Source organism: Geotrypetes seraphini, chromosome 2, assembly GCF_902459505.1.
Source record: "Geotrypetes seraphini chromosome 2, aGeoSer1.1, whole genome shotgun sequence".
In the NCBI taxonomy this organism is placed as follows: domain Eukaryota; kingdom Metazoa; phylum Chordata; class Amphibia; order Gymnophiona; family Dermophiidae; genus Geotrypetes; species Geotrypetes seraphini.
Window position 1 is genome coordinate 8,979,318 of NC_047085.1, and position 21,802 is coordinate 9,001,119.

Below are 21,802 nucleotides of genomic sequence, written 5' to 3' on the forward strand. Positions count from 1 at the left end.
AATCGCTGCTTCCATGCTTTCTCCCACAAATTTGCTGTTTCCATGCTTCCCAGTGTGCACTGTGAAAAACGTTGCTTCCCAGCATCCCTAGAGAGAAAGGCTTCTTCCCAGCATGCTTGCCTAATCCAAGCCCAGAAATCGCAAATAACAGTAGAAAAGTTATTTGCGGTTTCAATAATAAAAACAAAGGCTTTTCCTACAAACCGCAAATAGCATTTAAAAAGTTATTAGCGGTTTTTCCATATTCGCGCCTATGGTCCGCCCACATCCACCGCAAATACGGAGGGAGAAGTGTATTCAAAATTCTGCTGCGGGCATGAGGTGTGAGATCATTCCAGAATGGTTCCCATAACGCACAGAAACGACGTCCTGATGGGGGGATTCCAAGTCAGAAATGTTGCGGCGTTCCAAGAATGCTTGAGTTATCAGGAGAGAACGCCAATGTTAACATAAGAACATAAGAACATAAGAACTGCCTTCTCCGGATCAGACCTTCGGTCCATCAAGTCCGGCGATCCGCACACGCGGAGGCCCTGCCAGGTGTACACCTGGCTTAATTTATAGTCCACCATATCCTTATATGCCTCTCTTAAGGAGATATGCATCTAGTTTGCTCTTGAAGCCTAGGACGGTCGATTCCATCATAATCTCCTCTGGGAGGGCATTCCAGGTGTCAACCACTCTCTGAGTGAAGCAGAACTTCCTGACATTAGTCCTGAACCTGTCCCCCCTTAGCTTCATTACATGTCCTCTAGTCCGTGTCAAATTGGACAATGTAAATAATCTTCTCTGCTCTATTTTGTCGATTCCTTTCAGTATTTTGAAGGTCTCCATCATATCCCCACGCAGTCTCCTTTTCTCAAGGGAGAACAATCCTAGTGTTATAAGTCTGTCCTCGTATTCCAGTTTCTCCATACCCTTCACCAGTTTTGTTGCTCGTCTCTGCACCCTCTCCAGCAGTTTTATATCCTTCTTTAGGTAGGGAGACCAATGTTGGACGCAGTATTCCAAGTGTGGTCTGACCATTGCCCTATAAAGCGGCATTATAACTTTCTCCGATCTACTCGAGATTCCTTTCTTTATCATGCCCAACATTCTATTTGCCTTCTTTGCCGCTGCCGCGCATTGTGCCGACGGCTTCAGGGTCCTATCTATCAGTACACCCAGGTCCTTTTCTTGTTCACTCTTCCCCAGAGTTGCACCTGACATTGTATACTCGTATTCCTTATTTTTATTGCCCAAATGCATTACCTTGCATTTCTCCACATTGAACTTCATCTGCCATTTCTCCGCCCATGTTTCTAACCGACACAAGTCGCTCTGGAGTTTCTCTCTATCATCCTGCGATCTGATCGCCCGGCATAGTTTTGTATCGTCTGCAAACTTGATGATCTCACTGGATGTTCCTTCCTCCAGGTCATTGATATAAATATTAAAAAGGATCGGCCCAAGTGCCTCTGGCATTACCCAAATAGATAAAATGGCTTTCTTGACCATTAATAATCAACTACAGTAGCGCTATGCAAACTTGTTAAGATATACAGGTTTGCATACTAGTCCCTCAATGGGAGTTCAGATCTCCACCCGAGCATCGTAGCTCACTGTAGCTGGAGTCGTCATTATTCCCGGTGTAATCTTATGCTCACTGTTCGTTTTATCTTCGCAGTTCTTATTTATTCTTGCATTATTGCTTTTTAGTTCAATAAATTAACTTAGCTTTATAGGGAGATTTCTCCCCTTGCCGACACGTGTCGCTAACTGTGTCAAGGATGGGGGGAACTGCAAAAAAAATCAGACATAAAATTAGTTCAGGCAATATTTATCAACTTATCTCTTATTAAAAGCCCAGAATAAAATATCCTACACAGGGCTTCTTACCTAATAGTCCAACATGATGGAAACGAAGTGGGAGAGCATTTTGGCTCCGTTATATTTTTTTAAAAAAGACCAATACGGTTAGATTAGAGGCAAGAAGGGACTGACCAGGTATGTAATTCATCAGTTTGGGGATTTTGTCCATTTTTGGACCATCCAACACGTTATGCTTCATAGAGATACGTGTGAGATGATGCAGGAAAGTCTGTGAATTACTTCAGTAGGGGTTCCAAATTATTTTATAGTATGTTTTCAATCTAACACTGTATTAATGTGCACTTACTGTACCTCAGGTGCAAAATCTAGTGTGTGATAATTGCATTGTCCAGGTATCTACCACACAAAGTTCCCTACAGTACATGTACACTGAATTTGAAGCCAGTTTAATGCACTAAGAGGAATTTTAATTTTTTGGGGCTACTGCTAAGGCCTGGCAGTATATTGCTTTTTGTGAGCCTGCCTTGATAGGTGGAGGGAGCTACTACTGAGATCTAAGAGAATCTTTGGTTTACCAAACTGAACGCCTTCTTGGTGCAAGATAGGTAAGGAATCAGCAGAGTTTCTCACTGTTTATTTCTACTCTAACTGGTTTACGTTCAGGTCCTCAAGCATTTTTCCCTGTATGTCCTGGCGGGCTCACACTCTATCTAATGTACCTGGGGCAATGGGGGGATTAAGTGACTTGCCCAGGGTTTGAACCCACAACCTCAGGGTGCCGAGGCTGTAGCTTTAACCATTGCACCACTCTAGAAATCAAAATGTAGCAAAAGTGATCCAAGTGTAGGACAATCAGCCATTGTGACATCACTGATGAGGTTGGCTCTTAGGCATTGGTGGAATGAGGCATTATGACATCACAATCTCAGCTCTGGCTATCAGAGGCTGAAACTTGTCACATTATTTACTCAATTTTCTCTACTTTTCTTCCAGGGGAGCTCAGAATCTATTCAGGCACTCAAGCATTTCTCCCTGTCTGTCCTGGTGGGCTCACAATCTATCTAATGTACTTGGAGCAATGGGGGGGGGGGGTGGAATTAAGTGACTTGCCTAGTGTCCCAAGGAGCAGCATGGGTTGGAACCCACAACCTCAGGGTGCTGAGGCTGTAGCTCTAACCACTGTGCCACCCAGTCCCCACTGTCCACATACATAAAGGCTTTCCTAATCCAGTCCATTTCCTCCTGTTCCCATCACCAAAAGTCCCCTCCAAGTGATCTGATGTCTCTGCTATCAGGGGTCTTTCCAGTCCATGTCCCTCTGTCCTTGCAATCATAGGGACTCTCTAGTCTAATGCTTCCCAAACCTTTATCCAATAGGATCCCAAGCTCAGTCTCAAAAATTCACATGACGGTGTGATAAAGTAGCAGACCAGCATTCCTCTCCCCTCCTTCATTCCCTTCCTCTTTGCCGCACTTATGCTTCGAGGAATTCCAGGGTTGAGTGCTCATAAGAGAGAAGATGACCACGATTGGCTCAGAATCTCTTGGGTGTGAGTAATGAAGACTCTGGAAGGGAGTTGCCATGGCTAGAGGAAGACTATTGAAAGGGCGATTGTGCTTCAGAGGCTTCCGTGAAGACTATTGAACCTGTGAGGAAACAGGCTTGCTCGTTTTGACCCGAGTGGGTTTTCGGAGGGTTCCATGCCTCCTGGTCAAGTCACATTACCACACCCAGCTTAATTCTTTTTGCTGGCTTTGTCCCTTACAGTCTTTCCAATCAGAGCACCCAGCGGTGTCGAAGGGGGGGGGGGGGCGGTCTGTTCCTCGGGGCGCTGGCATCCCTTCTGCTCTCCATCCCCCTTCCCACTCCTCCCCCTGCCACACGTGCACCCCTTCCATTCCCCTCATACCTTTCTAACTTCAGCGTGAGCAGTCACAAAGTTGCTGCTCGCGTCGGATTTGGCGCTCTCTCTGACATCACATCCGGCGCCTAGGACGTGACATCAGAGAGAACACCAATGCTGAAGCGAGCAGCTACTTTGTGGCTCCTCGCACCAAAGATTTAAAGGTACGGGGAAGGAGTGCATGGCTGGGGGCAGGAGAGGGCCACTGCGAATACCGTATCTCAACCCCCGTATTGCCAACTCAGTCCATCACATTCTTCCTCGGATACTTCATCATCTGCAGCCTCATATATTTAAGTCCTGTGATTTGCCTTATCTTTGGTCTAAAGAAATGGGAACACATTACCCCTTACTATCAAAAACTTCACTGGTTGCCAATGGAGTCTAGAATTCTGTTCAAGTTGTTCATTGTCTTTTTGATTCTTATTTTCTTTTGTTACGTCTTTACTGGAAACTTCAATAAAAATTTTGAACTGGAAGTTTTCCTGCATGAGCTACAAAGCAGTTTTTGGGATGCTCCCTGATTATCTTGCCTCCCAGTTTTCCATGAATAGTTCCAACAGGAGTACTCGTAGAATAAACCTATTTAATTATCCTTCTTTTAAATCATGCCAATACAAGAAGTTCTTTGACAGATTTTTATCATTCCAGGCCGCCAAACATAGTAGATGATGGCAGATAAAGACCCGAATGGTCCATCCAGTCTGCCCAACCTGATTCAATTTATAGTAACATAGTAGATGACGGCAGATAAAGACCCGAATGGTCCATCCAGTCTGAATCCATGGCTTGGAAGATGAATACTTGAGGCTACTTCCTATCTCGACTTTAGAAAATCACTAAAACCATGCCTGTCGTGTTACTATCAAATCTATGATGATTCTTAACAGCTTTTTACTTGATAATTGAGCAATTGTCTTAACTTTTATTTTTTTTAATTTTTTTAATTCTTTATTCATTTTTATAACTTACATCAAGTGCATCAAAAAGTAACACCATTTTGACTTAAATACATCACTTGAAATTCTACAATTCTTCATATTACATAAAATTATCTCTTTCCCTCCCATTCCTTCAATACCACCTCCCTCCCCCTCCCCACCCCATCCTTTCATTTATACAAATCAGGGAAAATAATACCTATTCATTGCAATAATTTGTTAATGGCCCCCACACATCTTGAAAGTTACTAAAATTTCCTTTCTGAATAGTTAATGCTTTTTCTAATTTATAAATATGACACACTGAATTCCTCCAAAAACTGTAGTTTAATCTATTCCAATTTTTTCAATTACAAGTTATTTGTTGTATGGCGACTCCTGTTAAAATAAGTAAGAGTTTATTATTTTTGGAAGATATTTGGCTCTTAGCCCTCATAGACATGCCAAATAATACTGTATCATACGATAATGCCACTTCATTTTCTAATAAACTATTAATTTGGCCCCAAATTGATTTCCAAAAATCCATAATAAACGGACAATAGAACAATAAATGGTCTAAAGTCCCTGATTCAAGATGACAATGCCAACATCTATCAGACTTAGAGCAATCTAATTTTTGTAAACGAACAGGGGTCCAGAATGCTCTATGTAACAGGAAGAACCATGTTTGTCTCATAGATGCAGACATTGTGCATCTCATCCTCCAAGACCAAATTCGTGGCCATTGAGATGCAGTAATTTGATGCTTAATCTCAATGCTCCAAATGTCTCTAAGACCAGTCTTTGGTTTTTTATTCATAAATCCAGATATTAATTTGTACCACTGAGCGGCCTGGTGTCCCAGGAAGTCCACCTGAAAGCATAAGAACTCGAAGCTATAGTGATCATTAAGATTTTTCCATTCAGGGAACCCCGCCTGAATGGCCTGCTTCCGTTGCATCCATCTAAAACTTTGTGATTTGTTAAGGCCATATTTATGTTGCAACTGTGAAAAATCAAGCAGTTTACCATTAGAAATAACATCTTCTAATACGCGTATTCCTGCAATCATCCAATGCTTCCAGATGACCTTAAATCCGCCAATTTGAATCTTGGAGTTCAGCCATATAGTTTGATTTGTTGATTGGAATAGGTGATAAATTACTCACATATCTTATTGTTTTCCATGTCTATAAATAATCTATTTTCTTTATATAATCTAGGCATTTTGATACTAAGTACATGACATAATCGCAGAGGAAACATGAGGCGCCATTCCAGCCATATCCAATCTGGTATATTATCAACAGGCTCTGGGAGGATCCAATACATACCCTGGCGAATAATATAGGATTGATGGTACCTATAAAAGTTGGGAAAATTTACCCCACCCTCTGTAATCGGTTTTTGAAGAGATACTAAAGCAATTCTAGCCTTTTTGCCCAGCCAAATAAATTTTGTAAGACTAAAATTTAACTTTTTATAAAAGGACCCCTGAAAAAAAAACTGGTAACATACTCATTTAATAAAAAACCACAGGCAAAATCATCATTTTAATAGTTTGGACTCTCCCCCACCAAGAAAGATGTAAAGGATTCCATTGCTCACACATTTCTGTTACCTTCTGTAACTTTCATTGTTTCTTCCGTGTTTTTTATCCAAATGCCTAAATATTTTATTCCGTCCTCTTTCCATAGAAAGGGGAATGTTTCAAATAAACCTTTTGTACAATGGACATTAAATGGAAGAACTTCTGATTTACTCCAATTTATCTTGTACCCTGAAAATTTTCCAAATTTTTTTATCAATTCAGTGTTCTCCCCAGGGCTTTTCAGCCGGGCGCTCCGTCCAGCAAACTTAGATTACCGCCCGGCTGTCATCTGCCGAATCCTGCTGCCACCACTGCTTAACGCGCAGCCTGAAGAGCCGCCGAAAGATTCCCGCCGGACTTTAAAATAAACAAAACCCAGCAAGCGACTCGAACCCGGCTTCCCTCCGAAACCGGAAGTTACGTCGGGGGGGGGGGGGGAGGGAAGAGAAGCCGGCACGGACCATTAGAGCCCCGGAGCATGCGGGAGATAGTCCTGCCACGGAGGGAAGCTTACTTGCTCTTGCTTACTTCAGTCCTTTCTCGCTGCCGGGTCCTGCCTACTTTCTGTTTCCGCGAAGGCAGGACCCGGCAACGAGAAAGGCCCGAAGTAAGCAAGAGCAGCAAGTTGTAAGCTTTCCTCTGTCGCTGACCTTTGGGAGATAGGTCAGCGACGAAGGGAAACTTGCAACTTGCCTTTGTCTGTAGCGAATCTGCCGGGTGTGTGAGACGGGGGGGGGGGGGGGGAATGGGAGGAGAAATGCTGCTGTACCCAATTAGAGGGGGAGGGGGAAGAGAAATGCTGGTGATTCTGCTGTACCCAATTGTGGGGGGGGGGTTTAAGAGAAATGCTGTTGCTGCTGCTGCTGCTGCTGTACCCACTAGGGGGAGGGGGAAGAGTCATACTGCTGCACACAATTAGGGGGGAGGGTGAAGAGAAATGCTGCTTCTGCTGTACCAAATTGGGGGGAGGAAAGAGAAATGCTGATGATACTGCTGCACCCAATGGGGGGAGGGGAAGAGAAATGCTGCTGCACCAATTGGGGAGAGAGAGGGAAGGAGGGAGAAGGAAGATCAGGAAAAGGAGGAAAGAGATGCAAAGACCATGGGAGGGAGGGAAAGGAGATACCATACCATGGAATGGAAGAGAGAGATGTCAGGGCATATGGGGGGGAGGGGAAGCAGGGCCGGATTAAAGGATAGGTCCAGTAGGCACAGGCCTAGGGCCTGAAATGGTCAGGGGGGTCGCACCAGTGCTGTGCTTTGGGGCCTCACCCTTGCTGGATTCGCTGGCAGCAGCAGCCTCATCATCATCCCGAGCACCCCCCCAACCCGATCTGACCCTCCTATCTCTCCCTCCTTCCCTCATCAGTGACGTGCCAGAGGGAATCACGGCAGGAGAAAGCCCTGAAGCAGCCTGCTTAGAGTAGAGCAGTGCTGTTTAGAGTCTCGTGATGGGACGGAGGAAGAGATAGGAGGGTCGTGGGGGGGAGAGTAGCAGTCTGCCCCGGGTACTCAGCCTGGCATCATGAACTTCTTCGGCTAGCAACAGCATTTACAATTCACTGCTGTTGCCAGCTTCAGGCCTTCCTCTCTGCCGGGTCCTGCCTACTTCTGTTTCTATGAAGGCAGGACCCAACAGAGAAGAAGGCCCGAAGCTGGCAACAGCAGCGAATTGTGAATGCTGCTGCCTGAAGAAGTTCATGACGCCAGGCCTTGGGTGACAGAAGGAGGAAAGGGAGCAGAGGGGGAGAGACTTGCTGCACCCAACTGGAGGGAGAAAGAAGATGAGGGAGGGAATGAAACGAGATGCCAGGGATTGGAGGGAAGGAGGAAAGTATGCCAAACCAAGGGAAAAGGAAGGGGGAAAGGAAGGAGAAGATGTCAGAGCATGGAGGGGGAGGGAGAGATGGAAGAAAAGGAAAGAAGTGAGATGCCAGAGAATCAGGGAAGGGAAGATACCAGACTGTGGGGTGCGAAGGAAAGAAAGGAGAAGAGAGAGTTGCCAGAGCATAGGGGACGGGGTGTTGACAGAGAGAGAAAAATGGAGAGGTGGCAGAGCTGAAATCAATCATGTACAAAGGAGAAGAGAAGGGGCACAGGATAGACAGTTTATTGAAGGAGCATAAAAAGAGGGAAGATGCTATATGGAATGGGGAGAGGGCGGACAGTGGATGGAAGGGGCTGATGCTGCATGGAAGACAGAGCGGACAGATGCTGGCTAGAAAGAAAAGTGAAGACAAGATGATTAAAGCAGAAATGACAAAAGGTAGAAAAATTTTTTTTGTTGCTTTACATAGAATCAAGTAGTATTGTATCTATTGATTAAAGTTTATAAATAAGAAATGGAAATAAGGCAGTTTTTTGGGGACTAAACCCCTTTCCTCAGGTCAGGACAGGATACCATACCATAACAGCAGGGTGCCCAAATGGTCGAGCGCGATCGACCAGTAGATCACAAAGGCAATGTGAGTCGATCGCGTTGCCTTGGCAATCTTTTTCTTCCTGCCTCCCTGAGCCAGGCCAGGCGCGTACAAGCGCCGGACTCATAAGACTTCACCTCTGACGTCAATTCTGACATCAGAGAGGAAGTTCTGGGCCAGCCAATCGCTGCCTGGCTGGCCTGGAACTTCCTCTCCGACGTAAGAATTGACATCAGAGGTGAAGTCTTGTGAGTCCAGCGCTTGTACATTCCTGGTCTGGCTCGTGGAAGCAGGAAGAAATCGGCATGGTGGCTTAGGGGGTAGGGAAAGAATCGGGGAAGTGGAGAAATTGGCGCGATGGCTTGGGGGGGCAGAGGGTGAGAGAAAGAAAGAGAGACAGAAAGAAAAGGGGAGGGGCAGAAAGAAAAAAATATTGGATTTATAGTCAGAAGAAGGAAGTGCAAACAGAGACTCATGAAATCACCAGACAAAAAGGTAGGAAAAATGATTTTATTTTCAGTTTAGTGATCAAAATGTGTCTGTTTTAAGAATTTATATCTGCTGTCTATATTTTGCACTATGGCCCCCTTTTACTAAACTGCAATAGTGGTTTATAGCGCAGGGAGCCTATGAGCATCGAGAGCAGCGCAGGGCATTCAGTGCATCTCCCTGTTCTAAAAACCAGTATTGCAATTTAGTAAAAAGGGAGGGGGTATATTTGTCTATTTTTGTATAGTTGTTCCTGAGGTGACATTGCATAGAATCGTCTGCCGTGACCTCTTTGAAAACCCGTGGAATATAAATGATAATTAACATTTTCTCTGCACACAGTGTTCTTTGTGTTTTTTATTTTTATTTTATTGTTGGTAGATCATTTTGACTTGGTCATTTTAAAAGTAGCTCGCAAGCCCAAAAAGTGTGGGCACCCCTGCTGTAGAGTAATTTCTTGTATGACTGGATGAGCTATATTTATCTTTTTTTTTTTAGTTGTTTAAATTCATGCAGAAATAAATGGCTAGATTGAACCTAATGACTTCATTAATGCCTTTCCCTTTTTTAGACCTCTATACCATTTGAAAGTGGGCAAATACTTCTTAAATTTAGTAAAAATATTCTGGCACAAGTGTCAAACCTTAAAAAAGGAAGTCATATTGAGCATTGGAAAATAATAATAATAATTAACTAATAAAAATAGTATACATTTAGGGCTCCTTTTACTAAGTTCTGATAGTGGTTTTAGTGTGCGCTTAGCGCGAGGAGGAATTGCCATGCGCGCTAGATGCTAACGCCAGCATTATGTTGATGTTAGTTTTCCCACGTAGCGCAGGGGTTTGCGCGCGCTAAAAATGCTAGCGCACCTTAGTAAAAGAGGGGGTTAATTTTCCCCACCACCAAATTTCCCCATCCCGCCCCACCCGGCTACTTTTTCATGCCACCCGGCTGGAAAAAATTTCTGGGGAGAACACTGCAATTCTAGTAAGCTTGGAATGGTTGTTTCCAGATTTCTCAAATGAAGCAATATATCATCTGCATAAGCAGAAACTTTATATTCCCGATGTGAATAAGGAATACCCTGTATCTCCTTCACTTGCTGAATAGCTAATAACAAGGGTTCTAATACAATATCAAAAAGTAAAGGAGACAAAGGACAACCTTGTCTAACCCCCCTCTGCAGACTAAAACGCTCTGAAAAATTATTATTAATATATATTCTAGCAGCAGGGGAGCTATACAATGTTTGGATCTTTTGTATAAATCCTGAACCTAAACCAAACCATTCCATTGCTTGATATATGAAGGCCCATTCTACCCGATCAAAGGCCTTTTCCACGTCCAAGGTTACAGAAAAGGCTTTTGTTAAATTTAACATATGAAAAGCCAATCTGGTGTTATTAGAGGAATGTCTCTGAACAACGAATCATGTTTAGTGCATACCAATAATAAAGGGGAGAGCCTTAGACAAGCATATAGCCAATGTTTTAGCTAAAAGTTTTCCATCTACATTAATTAAGGAAATAGGCCTGTAATTTGAAACCAATGTGGGATCTTTATTTAGCTTCGGCAAAACTATAGTTAATGATTCTGCCATAGTACCTATAATGCAACCTTTAGTAAGTTGAACCTGATATAAATTTAACAAATATGGTAATAGGGTATTTTGAAGTGCTTTATAAAACTCTACCTTGAAACCATCTCCACCTGGAGCGGATCCAACTCTAAGGGACTTCAATGCTGTTTGCAATTCTTTTAGTGATATTGGATTTTCTAAACTTTCTTTTATATGTTCAGGAATTTTTGGTCCCTTAATTAAATTTAAAAATTCTAGTCCATCCTTTTCTTTATCTAAATAAGGCTCAGAAGAATATAGAACTTTATAAAAAATTAAAAATGGTTTTAGAATAGGATCCGTTTGAGAATGAGTATTCCCTTTTTCATCTTTTATCTCTCTATTTTTGTTTTCCGTATTTTTCCTTTTAGATAGTTTGCCAATAATCTTCCCGCCTTATTTGAATTTCCATAATACAAAGCCTGTTGAAAAAATAATTATTTCCTTATCATTTTAGAACAAATCTCGTTATATTTCCCTTTGGCTTTCAAGAGATCATGTAGTGTAGAGTATTCCCATTTATCAATCAATTGTGATTCCAATATCTTTATATCTTGTTCCAAACTGGAAAATTGTTTTTTAATTTGTTTTTTAATATATGCCGAAAAAGAAATAATTTGACTTCTCATGGTTGCCTTAAAAGCATCCATAAAGTTTCCAAGGAGATATCTTCCATATTATTAATTTGAAAATAATCATTTATTTTTGACTGAACTTCTTCAATGAAATTTGGTTCAATAAGCAATGTATTATCAAATCTCCATACAGGTCTACTATTATCTTGATCATTTATTTTAATTTGAATCCACACCCCTCCATGATCAGACAAAATAATTGGATCTATGGAGGCTTGTGTTACTTGTTGAACTAAAGTATTTGAAACAAATATATAATGCTGGCTTGTTCTCATCAGCTTATTTCTTTCTATATGCTCATTGATACTGTCCTTGATTATCGCTCCGGGGATGATGGCTGAAGCGATTTTGGTGGTGTGGACTTTTCCTGGCATGCAGTGGCGTATGAAGGGGCAGTCTACCCTGGGAACCATGTTGGTGGAGGGGCCAGCACCCCACTTCCTCTCTGCCCCCGGCCTCTTCCCGTTCCTCCCCTCCACGCGTGCACCCCCCTTTCCGTTCCCATTCCCCCATATCTCTAGCTGAAGTTGTTGTTCGCGACCCCGTCGGCTCTCCCGCTGACATCGCTTCTGGGTGCCGCGCATAGAAATTGACGTCAGAGGGAGAGCAGATGGGGTCGCGAGGAGCACGTTGTTGACAGACGCAAGGAACGACTTCAACTAGAGGTACGGGAGAAGGGAAGGGGGTGGACGCGGCAGGCGGGATCGGAGAAGGAGCAGGGGCAGAGAATAGGGCGGGGGAGGAACGCCAACACCTCCTCCGGGTGCCTCTCACCCTGGCTACGCCACTGCTGGCACGCTCCATGCCTTGACCTACTGCGGCAGATGTTGGTCAGCAAGTTTGGATGGGAAACTCCCAGTCAGAAGGCAAAATTCTTTGCACCAATGTCTCCAATGGAAACGAATCCTCTGAATCCAGGATGGAGCCAAACAGGTTATAACTTGTCCTCTGTTCAATGGGGGCTGACAATGACCCTAGAGGGCTATGAAAACAAATCTCCTAATGGAATGGTGGGGGACAGGGGAAGTTTCTCATGGCCTAAGGCAAAGGGGATGGAACTCCTCTCGTATGAGGAAAACGAAGACGGTTAGGGCTCTTCAGCTTGGAAAAGAGACGGCTGAGGGAAGATGTGATTGAAGTCTCCAAAATCCTGAGTGGAGTAGAACGGGTACAAGTGGATCGATTTTTCACTTCGTCAAAAATTACAAAGACTAGGGGACACTCGATAAAGTTACAGAGAAATACTTTTAAAATCAATAGAAGGAAATTTTTTTTCACTCAGAATAGTTAAGCTCTGGAACGCGTTGCTAGAGGATGTGGTAAGAGCGGAGAGCGTAGCTGGTTTTAAGAAAGGTTGTGAGCCCACCGGGACAGACAGGGAAAAACGCTTGAGGACCTGAATAAATTTGTGTTAACTGTTCTGAGCTCTCCTCGGAGAAAGGTATAGAAAATTGAATAAACAGATAAATAAAATAATATATAAGCTGAAGCACGAGCATTAAGCAGGAGAAAATAGCACTGGAGGCTTCAAAAGACCGAACATAGTAACATAGTAGATGACGGCAGAGAAAGACCCGAATGGTCCATCCGTGATTCTAGATCCTCTGTGTTCATCCCATGCTTCTTTGAACTCCGTCACCGTTGTCCTCTCCACCACCTCTCTCGGGAGCACATTCCAGGCATCCTCCACCCTCTCCGTAAAGAAGAATTTCCTAACATTGCTCTTGAATCTACCACCCCTCAACCTCAAATTATGTCCTCTGGTTTTACCATTTTCCTTTCTCTGACTCTTATTGGGCATCCCCAGGTGATCCTTCTGGAATCTCTCAAGGCTTCTCTTTCTCAGAGAAATGCCCTTTAAGGTGTGGCTGCTGATTAGTTGTTTATTATTAAGATTTGATTATATAATAGGAAGGGTGGGGGTTAATAGCATTTTATGTGTACTCTTGATGACTATTAAGTGATATATTTATGATCTATTTGTTATATTATATTGATGCACTTATTGTACATTTAAAAATGAATAAAGAATTTTGTTATCTACGCAATATCATATATTTACATTACATTAATGACTTCTATTCCGCCTGTACCTTGCAGTTCAAGGCGGATTACATCAGAAGATGACTGGACATTTCCAGGAAAAAATTACAGTTTAAGGAGCTGGTTACATACTAGAGACGTGAGGAGAGATTAAAAGATAGGTAGAAGAATAAGGGTTACGTTTCAGAGAAGTTACGTAGTGGATGCTGGATGCATTGATGAGTTGTAGGGGAATATTACAGGAAGAGGGGAGAGGTTGAGGGGAGAGGACAAAACAAGACATTGTATACAAATTCTATACGTTCTAATCCAAACGGGTACAAAAGGCAAGGGGGATGAACTACAATATGTAAAGAAAGAAAAGAAACATTTAGGGAAGAACACATGGTGGGAGCACATAAAAAGAAAATGAAGAATAATTTGGCGTAAGATTCATTAAGGTCTGAAGATTTAGTACTTGGTAAGTTTTGCTATCTATATTTTGAACGCGTCCTTGTACCGAAAGCTTTTTAAGGAGCCGCTTGAATTTTTCTAAGGAAGGTTCATTACGTAGATATAACGGGTGTTATGACCGAGAAAATGGTAGATCTCCTGGTCCCTATTATTTGTACAGGAGGAATAGTTAATAAATGTCGTTGTGTTGATCCTAGTGCCCGAAATGGAGAATACGGTATCAAGATTCGATCCAGAAATGTCGGCGCATGCGATTGTTGAATTTGAAAAGTTATTCTATGTGTGATTGGGAGCCAACGTGGTCATATTTTTCTGAATTTGTCATCATTTTTATTGCTGTATTTTGTATTATCTGTAGCCGCCTTATTTCTTTATTGGTTTTGCAATAATCTAGCCTAGAAATGATTAATGAGTGGATTAAAGTGTTGAGAGCTTTTGATATTGATCTGATGAGACGTAACTTATAAAAGCAATTTTTAACTACTGAACTAATTTGGTTATGATAAGAGAGTTCCTGATCTAGTGTTAATCCCAATATTAGAAGGAGATGTCCTGACCTGGAGAAGATCTGTGGGGCAGAGAAGCGCTGCAACCCCTGCGTGAAGGCAAAGTTAATGGTTTATCTGTTTCTTTCTGGTTAGTTAAAGAGGAACAAATGAAATGAGCTCAAAGGTTGAAAGGAATTTTTTTTTTTTTAAATATTTTTAAATTCAGGATCGACTTGAAATGTTTCCACAAACTTGCTGCGTAGTTCAGTGTCTGTTGAGCTAACGTACTCAGGAACTCTTCCCCACAGCCACAATTCTCTGGGTGAGGTGGGTGTTAAGTCCACAGAACCTCTGACACCTCCAGGACCTGGAGGAAAATGCAGTCCCGGAAGAAGGTGATGAGCCTGGAATCCATGAATCCCATGGTGAAGGAGACCAAGTTACCAATTGCAGATCACCTGGCACAGAGGGCTGAGGAGCTTCAACAGGACCTGAAACAGGTAACTGACAGCGACGCAGAAGAAGTGAGGGGCACATGGTAGATGCATGGAAAGGTCTCCCAGAAGAGGTGGTGGAGACAGTGTCTGAATTCAAAAGGGCCTCTCTCGGAGAGAGGAAGAGATAATGGCTACTGTGGATGGGCAGACTAGATGGGCCAGTTGGCCTTTATCTGCCATCATTCTATAACCATAAAGCTCTATGACCTCACAATGCAGGTGTAAAAAGCCTTAGCCAATAGGAAGAGGAGCTGAAAATGATAAGAGCCTTAGCCAATAGGCAGAGGAGGAGATAGTGGATACTTATTATTCTCAATTAATCAGGGTCAAAAAGCCTCAGAATATGGAGCTGTAGACCCAATTCGGGTTTCAACGTGAAAAGGTTCACATTGCGTCATCGATCTCAAGGAGAACAGGTTCGGGGTGTGTGGCTGGGGCAGAACAGGGCGGGGCTAGGTATAACCGGGTGGGCCTGTGTTCAGGGCCACATGTCCAGATTTTACAATCATACAATCTGGTAACCTTATACCATCTGGCCCCATCGCTTTGTCCTTATTCATTTTTCTGTTCTGCGATCCTGTTCCCAAGGCTTCAGCTGTGAAAACAGAACAGAAATATTTATTAAGCAATTCAGCCTTATCTTTATCAGCTTCTGCCTATTCCTCCCATTCAACGAAGGGCAGTTGTGTGCATAACTGTGAGTTGGTGCCAAGTAGTGTCAATTAAGGCACCTGTTATCTCATCGTTTTAGAATTAAGATGGCTTTACAAGTGGATGAAGTGGTAACGTTAGAAATGTCCTGCTCAGATCATAGCTGAATACGTTTTGAAATTATAAGAACATAAGAAAAGCCTTACTGGGTCAGACCAATGGCCCATCAAGCCCAGTAGCCCGTTCTCACGGTGGCCAATCCAGGTCCCTAGTACCTGGCCAAAACCCAAGGAGTAGCAACATTCCATACATACAGAATCCCAAGAAGTAGCAAGATTCCAGAATCCCAGGAGTAACAAGATTCTAGAATCCCAAGGAGTAGCAACATTCCATACAGAATCTCAAAGAAACGCAAGATTCCGGAATCCCAGAGCGTAACAAGATTCTAGAATCCCAAAGAGTAGCAACATTCCATGCCACCGATCCAGAGCAATTGCTGGGGACATGGGGGGTGGGGGTTGTTAGATTCTTAGGATAAAATTTGTAGGGATAGGTAGCTAGAAAATTCTCATTTTCTGTTATTTCCTGTGTTTATGGGAATTCTCATTTTATTTGGGTTCTTCTGGCCATTCTGCCATTTTCTGTTAATAATGCCCAATGTTTGAACTCACCAGTGCAACAGATTATTTGGTATTCGCTGTGTGTGCAGAAAATGTCCGTTCACTTCAGCTGCTTCAGGTTAGTTCGTTCACTCTAATCAAAAGTCAGCTGCTTTTATGGGTCACTAGTTTCTGTATTCAAAGTTCTCCCGTCCCCGGAAGAAGAGGTAACGCTGGTTGTCCGTGAGCTGCCATATGCCAACTCTGTTATCAAGTATGCCATCATCAGGGCTGGTGAAAGTGCCAGAGGAGGGGTTCCCAATGAAAGAAAGAAAGAGAAGAGAAGGGAGGGATGATAGGAAACCCAGCAGAATTTATTCCCTACATCTAGTCCAGTGTTTTTCAACCACCTATGGACCGGCAGAAATAAAAGAATTATTCTGTGGACTGGCATCGGTCCGTGGACCGGCGGTTGAAGAACACTAGGCTAAGTCGTGGGCCAGACCCCGCCCCCATAATAGTACTAATTGTAACACTATTTTTTCCAATATAATCTTATTAACCACAAAATTAAACTATATAAAGCACACTGACAGCAGATGTAAATTCTCAAAATTGACATAATTCAATCACTAAATTCAAAAATAAAATCATTCCCCCCTACCTTTGTTGTCTCCCTCCCTCCATGCTATGCCTTACCTTCTGGCCTGCTCCAACCTGGCCATTTTATGCCGCCCCCGGTATCATCTTCAGGCCGGCTCCCTCTTCTTCACTAACGCAGTGCACAAAGCTGCGGGCAGCGGCTCCTTGCGTGTCCCGCGCCTCATCTGGAAGCCTTCCCTCTGACATTGCGACATCAGAGAGAAGGCTTCCGGTTCAGGCGCAGGACGAGCGTAGAGGAAGAGGGAGCTGGCTCGAAGATAACGCCGCATCGATCGCGCCGGCGGTTGAAGAACACTGTTTTGGGCCTGATGCATGTGCTGGCCCTGTGGACCGGCAGAAAATTTCTGTAGACCGGCACCGGTCCATGGACCGGTGGTTGAAGAACACTGATCTAGTCCCTTATAATTCCTCACCTAAGTAGCATTACTATGTACAGTTCTCCCCCCAAATTTGCGGGGGTTCTGTTCCAGGAAATCCCATGAATTTTGAAAAACCATGAATACGGTTTTTTCACCTGTCAAAAGGCAGGAGAGGCTGGCAGGTGCAGAAAAACACTCGCAGTATGCTCCGACCGCCTCTTCCTGTTACTAAAGTCAGGCTACACCAATCAGGAGCTGATTTGACACGCCAGATAGCCTGATTGGTGTAACCATGATTTTAGTATAAGGACGTGACGGTCGGAAAATTCCACGAATTACCGAGTCCGCGATTCGTGAACCGCAAATTCACAGAGGTTTACTGTAATGACAGCAGATAAAGACCTGAACGGTCCATCCAGTCTGCCTATAAGCTATACGCACCCAAAAATACATGACCAAATGAACTTGTCTCTTTTTCGATATTTCCGAGCCATAGACTGCAAAGTCTGGTACTGTCCCGGGCACCAAATGCTGAAGTTGACATCCAAGCTCCCTCCAGCCCATCAAATCATCCCGTTGTGTGCAGGATATCTACTGTAAAGTCTGGCCAGTGACATCCCCATGTTCCAAATTAGTGGAATTCCCATTGACGCCCATTCCAGCCCATCCTATACCGAATCATCGTATATGGGACACAGACCATGCAGATTGTAAGCTCTTGCAAGCAGGGACAGTTTCTTGTGTGTTTGTTGTACAGCGCTGCGTGCGTCTGGTAGCGCTTTATAAATAAAAAAATAATAGTAGCAGATTCCGCCAAATAATTCAGAGGATTTACTGTAAGGCCAGATGTAATAACAAAAATTCAAGGCATTTACCGTGACCTGACGCAGCCGTGTTTTCACTTTTTTTTTTTAGTATTAAAGTTTGTTTTTATGATATAATTATTTATTAATTTTCAAATTACATTTGTACAGAAAGTAAATTAGTTGAGATATGACCTATAACAATATAAATCATAAACTATCCAAGTAAAATTAAAACAGGAAAAATCTTCCAACCAACTCAACTCAAGTCCTCAAAAAGTGGATCCAAGATTTCTTAAAGCGAGCTAAAGTAATATTATTAGAAGATAAATTACAGACAAACTGAGAAAAGGCAGATATATTAATTATGGAGCTGATAGTTTCTCTTTATCCAATCTGGACGTGGCCAGAAAAGCTGTTAATTGTTGTGGTTCAAAGAAAACATTTAATTGAACGGTAGCAGATTATACATTTGCACGGATGTCACAAGTAAAATGTTGCTCCCAGTGAAGTGACTCCAGGTTTCAACAACAAAAATTCTCTTCGCTGTCTTTGAGTTTCTTTAGAAAGATCAGGAAACATTTGTATTTTGCAACCGAGGAACTCTTTCTTTCTGTTTTTAAAGAAAAGTCTCAACAACCATGTTTTATCCAAAGCGAGAGCTACGGTCAAGATCATTTTTGAGGGTACTACTGTTTCTATTTCTGAAGTTTCCAACAGTTCAGATACATTCAATGGTGCTTGATTCAATACATTAACTTGCGTTTGGGCCCCTTCTTTATTTGGCAAGTAATACACTTGAACAAATGGTGGTAAAGTTTCTTCTGAAACCTGTAAAATTTCTATCAGATATCTCCTAAGCATTTCCCTAGGAGTAACCGAAGTCAATCTAGGGAAATTAATTAATCTTAAATTATTATTCCTAGAATTATTTTCAAGTGTCTCAATTTTCTTCCGTAAATTGATATTATCTTTAATTAGGGACTGCTGAACTTGTTTGGTCATAGATATTTCTTGATCAAGCTTTTGAGTAGTGGTCTTTGAAATAGTCACTTCCGTTGACAAGTCTTTGAGCTCTCTAGAATGTTGAATCAATTTCCTTTCAATATGTTGGAAATTGGGACTAATAGTCTTGGTGAAATTTACAATCAAATCCCACAATGAATCTAAAGTCACTTGTACTGGTTTTTCAATAATAGGAAAACTGTGCTGAATGCTAAAGTGCTCACCGTCAAGAGAAGAAAAGTTCCCCTGGTTAGGTCCTGGCTGGAATCTTTCACCTCCGGTTACATGGCCTCCCCCGGCTTCTTCTGCAGCTGCTCCCTGAACAGAGAGTACTGCCTCAGTCTCCCATGATGACCCTGCTGCCTCTAGGGGGAGTACTTCCCTCATCTCCAGGGTTTCCTCCACCCCTGGGGAACTTGCCAACCGGGGACACGGAGGTGGAGCTCTCGGGTCGGGGCTCAAGGTGGTCTCGAGCCCTGGAGAGACATCGCCGGTCTCGCCCCCATCTGGTGCTCTCAGCGGGCTTGCTCCCGACTCTGGCAGGGCTGCCTCCTGCATCCGCCGCAACATTTCTTCGATCCTGCCGAAGGAGGGCACCTCGGAGCGCCGTGAGGCACCAACAGCATTCCTGCCCCTTCTCTTCGGCATCCTAGGTAGGAAACGAACCAATTCACAAGAAAGAAGGGAAATAAGAATGGAGCGATCAGAAGCGTCGCTCTCAGAGCGTCTGCACCGCGGCCATCTTGGATCCAAATCCGGAATTAACAGATTCTAAAGTTTGTTTTTATGTGCACACTCCTGACGCAAGCACACTATGCGGAAACATTGCTTTGTTGGGTGGTTATGAGTGTTTTGAGATTGGGACTTACAGTAAGTCTCTTATTCCGGTGGTCTTCTGAATTGTCTATTGCCCCTCTATTCGGTCATCACCACTCCTCTGTCTTGTTATCAGGGCTGAAACATCTGTTATTTATTTATTTATTTAAAACACTTGCAGCCCGCATAGCAAACATCTAGAATATTGTGTACAATCCTGGAGGCCGTACCTTCAAAAAGGTATAAAAAGGATGAAGTCGGTCCAGAGGAAGGCTACTAAAATGGTGTGTGGTCTTCGTCATAAGGCGTATGGGGACTGACTTAAAGATCTCAATCTGTATACTTTGCAGGAAAGGCAGGAGAGGGGAGATATGATAGAGACGTTTAAATACCTACGTAATGTAAATACGCATGAGTCGAGTCTCTTTCATTTGAAAGCAAACTTCAATAAAAGGGCATAGGATGAAGTTAAGAGGTGATAGGCTCCGGAGTAATCTAAGGAAATACTTTTTTATGGAAAGGGTGGTAGATACATGGAACAGTCTCCCGGAAGAGGTGGTAGAGACAGAGACTGTCTGAATTCCAGAAAGCCTGGGACAGGCATGTAGGATCTCTCGGAGAGAGAAAAAGATAATGCTTACTGCGGATGGGCCATTTGGCCTTTACAGTATCTGCCATCATGTTTCTCTAACCATAAAGCTCTATGACCTCACAATGCAGGTGTAAAGAGCTTTAGCCAATAGGAAGAAGATATGCAAATGTTAAGAGCCTTAGCCAATAGGGACAGGAGAAGATAGTGGATGCTCTGGATGGGCCATTTGGCCTTTATCTGCCTTCAGGTTTCTCTAACCATAAAGCTATATGACCTCACAATGCAGGTGTAAAGAGCTTTAGCCAATAGGAAGAGGACATGCAAATGGTAAGAGCCTTAGCCAATAGGGAGAGGAGATAGTGGATGCTGTGGATGGGCCATTTGGCCTTTATCTGCCATCATGTTTCTATGACCTCACAATGCAGGTGTAAAGAGCCTTGGCCAATTGGAAGAGGAGATGCAAATGTTAAGAGCCTTAGCCAATAGGGAGAGGAGGAGATAGTGGATGATCTGGATGGGCCATTTGACCTTTATCTGCCATCATGTTTTTATGACCTCACAATGCAAGTGTTAAGAGTCTTAGCCTATAGGAAGAGGAGATGCAAATATTAAGAGTCTTAGCCAATAGGGAGAGGAGGAGATAGTGGATGCTGTGGATGGGCCATTTGGCCTTTATCTGCCATCATGTTTCGATGACCTCACAATGCAGGTGTAAAGAGCCATAGCCAATTGGAAGAGGAGATGCAAATGTTAAGAGCCTTAGCAGTTGGAACCCAAGCACAGTACCGGGTAAAGCTTTGGATTCTTGCCCAGAAATTGCTAAGAAGAAAAAAAATAAAAAAATTTAAATTGAATCAGGTTGGGCAGACTGGATGGACCATTCGGGTCGTTATCTGCCGTCATCTACTATGTTACTATGTTAGCCAATAGGGAGAGGAGATGCAAATGTTAAGAGCCTTAGCCAATAGGGAGAGGAGGAGATAGTGGATGCTCTGGATGGACCATTTGGCCTTTATTGCCATCATTGTTCTATGTTACTAATTGGCTCATTATTCCATTAGATTGCATGCGCAAATGGGTATGGGTCCAAATTTGCCCCAAGTGATTTTTGGTACTTTTTTTTTTAATTAGGCTATAGTTTTTTAAATGGGAAGAAGGACTGTTATAGGCAGTATATATTTGTGAATTCCCCCAACAGTGGTGGTCAGAGTTTTGCAGGCCGAGTCTCCTTTAGAGTGCGGGTGACATATCTGATTTCACTCTGAATGGTAGCAACAAATGAAGAGCCATCAGAGCAAAATCAGCAGACCTGATTTTTGGCAAACTCCTTTTAAGAAGCTAGCACAGCTCTTTGAGAAGGTCAAGGTTCAGGGGAGCCACGGAAAGTTCTGGACAGGCAAGTGGGATCTCTCAGAGAGAGAAAGAGATAACTGGCAGACTA

General features: G+C 43.1%; 1 protein-coding gene across 3 annotated transcripts in view; it reads left to right on the forward strand.

Annotated features, from left to right (window-relative positions):
• The first annotated feature begins 14,611 nt into the window (after nucleotides 1-14,611).
• Nucleotides 14,612-21,802, forward strand: part of LOC117355295 (alanine aminotransferase 2-like) — an 88,866-nt gene continuing 81,675 nt past the window's right edge. For all 3 annotated transcript variants that reach the window (XM_033933607.1, XM_033933608.1, XM_033933609.1), the window contains exon 1: nucleotides 14,612-14,876. In XM_033933607.1, coding sequence (XP_033789498.1) covers nucleotides 14,754-14,876 — 123 coding nt within the window. In that variant the 5' untranslated portion in view covers nucleotides 14,612-14,753. The remainder of the gene's footprint in view (nucleotides 14,877-21,802) is intronic.